The 6304-nt window shown below is 58.2% G+C and overlaps 1 protein-coding gene across 1 annotated transcript in view; it reads right to left on the bottom strand.

Moving 5' to 3' along the window:
- Positions 1 to 1907: 1907 nt before the first annotated feature.
- The window catches only part of ABLIM3 (actin binding LIM protein family member 3), a 24926-nt gene continuing 20529 nt past the window's right edge, over positions 1908 to 6304 (bottom strand). Inside the window, exons 15-23 of the mRNA XM_010165080.2 lie at positions 5945 to 6079; positions 5623 to 5687; positions 5109 to 5256; positions 4422 to 4451; positions 3928 to 3986; positions 3358 to 3418; positions 3137 to 3144; positions 2493 to 2573; positions 1908 to 2072 (exon numbers count right to left, since the gene is read on the bottom strand). Of these exons, the coding sequence (XP_010163382.2) occupies positions 1959 to 2072; positions 2493 to 2573; positions 3137 to 3144; positions 3358 to 3418; positions 3928 to 3986; positions 4422 to 4451; positions 5109 to 5256; positions 5623 to 5687; positions 5945 to 6079 (701 nt within the window). The 3' untranslated portion in view covers positions 1908 to 1958. The remainder of the gene's footprint in view (positions 2073 to 2492; positions 2574 to 3136; positions 3145 to 3357; positions 3419 to 3927; positions 3987 to 4421; positions 4452 to 5108; positions 5257 to 5622; positions 5688 to 5944; positions 6080 to 6304) is intronic.

Below are 6304 nucleotides of genomic sequence, written 5' to 3'. Positions count from 1 at the left end.
CTCACTGCCCGGCCGGTGTCCGCATCCAGCCCCATTTTTCCCTCCTAACACGGGGTCACCTCTGGGGCTGTGGTCAGGACACAGGGCACTCGCAGGCCAGGGCCACCAATGCCCGCCCAGCTCTGGCTGCTTAAATGAGAGTGTGGGCTCAGGCAGGGACGGCTTCCAGGGACGGTGCCCCCGCCACTACTTGCTGGGTGCAGATGGGTGCTCTCTGCACACCCCGGGGCAATGGGAGCCCATGGGGGTCCCACAGGGAGTCTGCTGCCCCTGAACAGCACGTTCTTGGCTTCCTTGGCTCTGAGAGACAGCCCTGCCTCAGTTTCCCCATCTTTGCCATGCAGGTAGTTGCAGGGAACGGTTACTGTTTGTAAAATGCTTTGAAAATGAGAACTCCTGCTGTTGTGTTATTATTATTAATAATATCCTCCAGGCTTTATCATTGAAACTGCTGCTGGAGATGGAAATTTCTTATAGGCACAAATGGTTGAGCTTGATTTAGGGACCTGTAGTTTATATGAGTAAAAGAATTATAAATAAAATTGGTTAATATACTGCTGCACTAAAGCAGACAGGAGCAATTACCAGAGCTGGGGCTGCTGCTGATGGGAGATCTCCTGCCCCAAGCACCCTGCACCGTGGCAAACCCCTGCAAGTCTCTCCTACCTCACACAGGAACCTAGTGATGGCTTTTTGGGCAACATGCTGAGCAGCCTCAGCACCCAGCAGTGGTGGTGCTGATGGCAGGGAGGGCATTCAGTCCACCTCATAGGAGACGCCAGGACAGGAGGGTTTAAAAGAGGATCAGAACAGGCAGAACCAGAGCTGGCCAGTGGCACAGCGGAGGTGAAACCCTTGCTGTCCCCTTGGAGGAACCCTGCTGACCCAGCTCTGGCAGAGGTGCCCAGTGGCCTGCTGGCCTGTTTGGGACTGCTCAGTCCTGCGGTATGCCTGAAAATTGTGCCAGGCAAGCAAATAGGAAACCAGAGCACCACAGACTCCAGGAAAGATGTTTGTGTGGAAATAACCTTATTCGTTTAAAGAAAAAAATAAACAACAAAAAAAATCCCAATAGTTTGCAGTGGAGTGAATGCTGAATGGCCCTGTTAATGGCCTTCATTCCTGCAGGCTTGCAGAGGGATTTGTCTGGGACTCAGGCATCAGTGATGGGGCAATTCAGGAAAATCCCCACAAAAAGGTCCAGCAGTTGGTGGAACCAGCAGAACTGGCTCCCCTGCTCTGGCCTTGCCCCCAGCTCCCAGCTGGACTGCTTCCACCACTGCTCCCCCCCGGAGGAGCAGGGCTGGGTCCTCACACCACCTCTGGTAGGGACACATGGTTGCCCAGGACTCGGGCTTGCACCTTGAGCTGTGAGGGTGCAACCTGTTCCCCACGGGGTCCCCACCACTTCTCCTCATCCCCTTCCCCAAGCTTCGTACTGGTGATCATGAGGCTGAATGTGTTCCCAGTGCATGGCCATGTTAAAGGCAGGGAGGGCATTAAGGAGCCCATGGCGAGATCCTGCTTTCCTGCAGCTGTACCCAGGGCCTTTTCCAAACCATAGGTAAGTACACAGACCAGCTGAGCAGAGGGGGACAGGACATCCCCATCCCACCCCCCCATCCCAGAGCTCTGCTCTCCCCCGGCCCTGGGTGCCGCGGCTGCAGCAGAAATTACTCCCCCATGTGCCCCCATGGGACAGCAGTGACAGATGCCAAGTGATTCAGGGCCCAGGTGGCTTTAGCCCCTCAGAGAACCCAAGGGTCCTCTTCTGAAATAAAGAGTTGGAAAAGAAAGAGAAACAAAGAACATAAAATGATCTGCGAGACTCCAATTCACTCTCAGGGGTGCAGAGGGTGCCTCTGCCACATACAGCACTGAGAATCATACAGAGTGTAATATAGAGATCTTTCTATGTATATATTTATAGGTATGTATATATTTATAGTGCACTGCATTTAAAACAGACGGGCCTGCTTCTTCAGCTCATTCCTCTTCCACAGGGCCAGGCGGTCAAACTCAGCGATGGTCATGCCGAAGATCTGGTAGAACTCCTCCTGGGAGAGGTGGCGCTGGGGAGAGACAGGATGCTGGGCCAGGGCTTGGGACTGCAGCCACCACCCAGTGCCAACGGCCACCGTGCGGGCTGTATGGCTGCAGCGGGGCAGGAGGGCACGCGAGGGGGTCTGATGGCATCCCTTGATCAGCTGGGTGCAATGGGGGTTCTACAACCCCCAGCAGTGCTCACTCAGGAGAGGGGGAGCACCCAGCTCCCTCCTGCCCCTGCCAAAAGCACTCGTGCTGTGGGCACGGGGAGCAGCAGGACCGCTGTGACAGTGTGCTGGCACATGTGTGCTCCTGTGGAGCTGTGGAGATGCTCCTCACATGTCCATGAGACCCTTGCAGCCCCACAGTGCTTAGGGGACACCCCACAGGATTGCGTCCCTCTGAGCCGCGAGGAGATTGTTCACAGTGGAAAAGGCTCTCCTCACCTCTAACCGAGTCCTGTCCACATCTTTGGGCAGCTGATTCCTCCCCCTCGTCTTCACCAGGAGCAGCTCGTAGGGGTATATCTGCACAGGAAGACCATGGGGTAGCTCCGGAGCCAGAAGAGGACAGTTGGGGCACAGCTGGGAATGAGGCTGTGGGGGCAGCCAGGGCAAAGCCTCCTCCTGCCATGTTTGAGTGGGACAACTACCTCAAGGGCTTGGACAGGACAAGGCAGAGTGGGACTTGCTCACTGGGTGACCCTAATCCACCTTGATTCAACTGGTGGCTCTGGAATAGCCTGCTCACTCTGTGAAACCAGTAGTGATCCAGGGACGAGTGCAAGTAGGGAACCACCTGCACAACCATCCTTCTCTGTTTGTCACCCAGGAGACACTACTGCTTGGCCCTGGGACCCTGCAGTGCTTGGGACCCTGGCAGGAGGGGAAGGACTCTGGTCCGAGCTCCACAGTCCCAGGATGGGGCTGTCACATGTGGGAGGGAGGGGGATGAAGGTCAGGCATTGGGGGCAGAGGGCAAAGCTTCCTCCTGAAGGGCCTGGGGACACAAGGACACATCTCTGGGACTCCCTCTGGGTGGTATTTGCACCTCTGGCTGGCAGCCGGTCCTAGGAGCAGGAACATCTTACCTTGTACTCTGTGGGGAGAGAGAAAAGACAAGAGAGACATGAGCCACACTGACCCCTCTGCTGCCAGGATCCTCCCTGGGGCTGTGGGGACCCCCGCCTGTCTGCCCCCTTCTCCCCCCTCCCTCATTTTCCAGAGCTGGCTGCAGTGGGGTAGGTAGCCCCACGACACCCAGCTCTGTGCCTAGAGGGTCCCCTGCCCACGTGGCCCCACAGCCCCTTACCTCGCATGCCCCAGTTGACGGCGTTCGTGCTGTCATAGTGGAAAAGCTCGGCACTGGGAGGCTGCAGGAGGGATACAGTGAGGAAGGAGTAAGAAGGGGTCCCCTCCAGATGCTCAGTACAGCACCTCCCATGTCCCCAGGAGGGATGGCACCCACCCACCCCAAAACGGGACCTGCTCCCCACACCAGGCAGTGGGGAAACTGAGGCACAAGGAGATGAAGTGACAAGGTCACACAGAGGCAGGACCAGGTCTCCCGACCCCCAGCAGTCACTGCCCCGGGGCATAGAGCAAAGCTCCTGCACTGGGAAGCAACACCAGCGTCCCTCTGAAATGTGCCCTGCAAGACTCTTAGGGCAGGCACCCCTGTCCTGGACAGGGCGCTTCGGTCCCCAATAAGAGTCATTCTGGATTGGCACAGACCAGCAGTGACAGCAGGGGTGCAAAAAAGGGGGGAGCAGAACACCCTAGTCATGAAAGGGGAGCACTGGGGACTTTGAGGAACCTCGGTAGAATGACGAAGGGTGCAAAGATGTCTGGCAGCAGCAGGATGCAGGCAGGAGACACTTACCCTGTGCAGCCCATTCCTCCTGTAGGCAGGAAGGGACGCCGACTTAGAAATGAGAGGATCTGCAAAGAAGCCACCAAGGTGAATAAGGGAAAATGTAGGGGTGAGCCCCATACCCCAGGAGAGCACCCACTGGGTGACCATACCCCCATGCTCCCATGTTGCTACCCACCTCCACATTCACCCAGCTCTGTCTCCTTACAGCTCCAGCTCATTTCCAGCCTGGCCTCCTCCAGTGCTGACATTCCTCTCCCCAAAATCCCCTTCCCATGGCAGCCCTCCTGCCTCACCCTTCAGTGCAACACAATGACCTCTCAGTTTCTCCAACTCATCTCTCCCAGTGCTGCCACCAGCTCTGCCCTGGTTCAGCTCTACCCTGACCTATACTTTCAAGGGCTCCTTCTTCTCTCCCCTTCTTCCCTCCCTGGTCCCAGCATCTCCACCAGCTCAGGCTCTGGACCCCACAGCCGTGGAGGGCTGCAGGCTCACACACTCACCGCTGTCGGCCAGGTAGTGTGTCCGGGGAGCTGCAAGGAGAGCAGAGCTGGGCGTCAGGGAGGACCGAGGGCCCCATGCCATGCAGAACTCCCCAAGCATCTCCCAACAGCCCCTGCTCTGTGAGGGCAGATGTGCCATGAGGAAGGGGAGCATGGAGCAGGCAGGAGCATCTGTGCTGCGAGGCTCCCCAATACCCCCAGCCTCCCCTGCAGCCCTGAGGGGAGAGCGGCTGGGAGCATTGGGGAGCTGGGTGCTGTGCAGTGAGAGCAACACAAGCAATGAAGGCAATCCTGGGGCCAGTCAGTGGGTCTGGGGTGCCAGGAGGTCCCACATGTGCCATTAATGAGAAGGGACACACACAGCGAGCCCAAAACAGGTCAGAGCCAACCCAGCGTGGTTGTGCTGCGAGATTCCCGAGGGACCCTTCAACCACTCCATGAAGCACCTCACCAGGCTGCCTGGACAGACAGCAAACACCCGCTGGGCAATGCCCCATCCCAGCCAGGGCACAGGGAATGGATGGAGCCCTCCAGAGAAAAAGGGTCTTCCCAGGCCAACTCTGGTGCCCAGCACCTCTCCCACCACCCCTTCCCAGTCCCCTTTCTTCCCTCTCCACCCCAGCAAACTTCCCACAGGAGCTGGAGCAATGCTGGAAGGGACAGACAGATGGACAGGGTCATCCTTACAGCCATTGAGGGAGCCCTCGTAGCCAACTGTGTGCAGGGCTTCTCTGCTGCTGGCTGAGCTGCGAGGGGGTGTCCAGGGGTCTGCATAGGAGTTGGACCGAGCCTTCATCTCCTCCCTCAGGATCAGCCTGCCGATGCCACTCTGGATCTGGGCGGGGGGGAAGGGAAAGCTGCTTCACACCTCTCCTCTCCCTGCCCAGCCCTCCCTGACCGCTGGCACAGTACGGCAGGGCATGGCATGTCCTGGCATGGGCTCAGCATCTCCCGTCTGCTCCCCCATCTCTGGGCATGAGGAGCTGGGGTGGGGTGCCTCAGCAAGGGGGTGGGCTCCCCCTCCTGCAGACCCCATGTTGGAGGCGGTGAAAGAGGGAGAGGTGACAGAAGGCAGCAGGGATGGTGGTGGTCCCTTCTTGGGTGGTGGAGCTGGGCTGGACCTCCTCCCCAAAGCCAACCACCATGGCAGGGCTTGCTGCCGGCTCTCCCCTGCCAGGCTGTGGGCAGGGAGATCACTCACCTTGTACATGCCCCGGTCGTACCCATCCTCTTCACCTCCTGATGAGAACCTCCGGGCCCGGGGGGCTGCAAGGAGACACATGGGGGGGTCAGATGGGGATGAAGGTAGAGGCACGTAGGGAGGAGACAGTCCCCAGCTGCATGGGGACAGCTGGGTCCCAAGGGCTGATAGGATTCTGGGGTCCCTTTGGCAGGTATCTCAGCCCAACCCCACCTTTGGGTCCAGACCCAACTCAGGGTGGGGGGGTTCCCTCCCAGGGAATGGTTGGGTTTGGGGGCAGGAATGGGTTTCCCTTTCCCCCAGCCCAATGGTGGGCTGTTACCTTTGGGGGAGCCTTGGAAGGACCAGTACTCTGACTCGGAGTGGTAGTACGGGTCCGGGGAGTAGGCAGGGCTGTACTTGGATGACTGTGCGATGTCTTCGCTGGTTTTGCTTTTTGTGGCTGCAGAGAGGTCATCTGCAAAAGAAGCAGGCAGAGCTGTAATGAGGACCCCGAGTCCCACCGGCAGGACTTGCAAAGATCCTCCACAGGACAAAGGCAAATCCTCTTCCCACCCCTCTCCTCAGTGGCCACCAGCAATTTATGTCTGGGGCAGAGCACAGATGGGAATAATCCATTTTCAAACTGCTGACACCTCCTGGAGACAAGGTTGTAGAGGCAGATGGTGGGGACAGTGACAAA

This window comes from Antrostomus carolinensis, unplaced genomic scaffold (assembly GCF_000700745.2).
Source record: "Antrostomus carolinensis isolate BGI_N321 unplaced genomic scaffold, ASM70074v2 scaffold26993, whole genome shotgun sequence".
NCBI classification, from domain to species: Eukaryota; Metazoa; Chordata; class Aves; order Caprimulgiformes; family Caprimulgidae; genus Antrostomus; species Antrostomus carolinensis.
The sequence above is the reverse complement of the archived record's forward strand: the minus strand, read 5'-3'. Positions and strand labels throughout refer to the sequence as shown.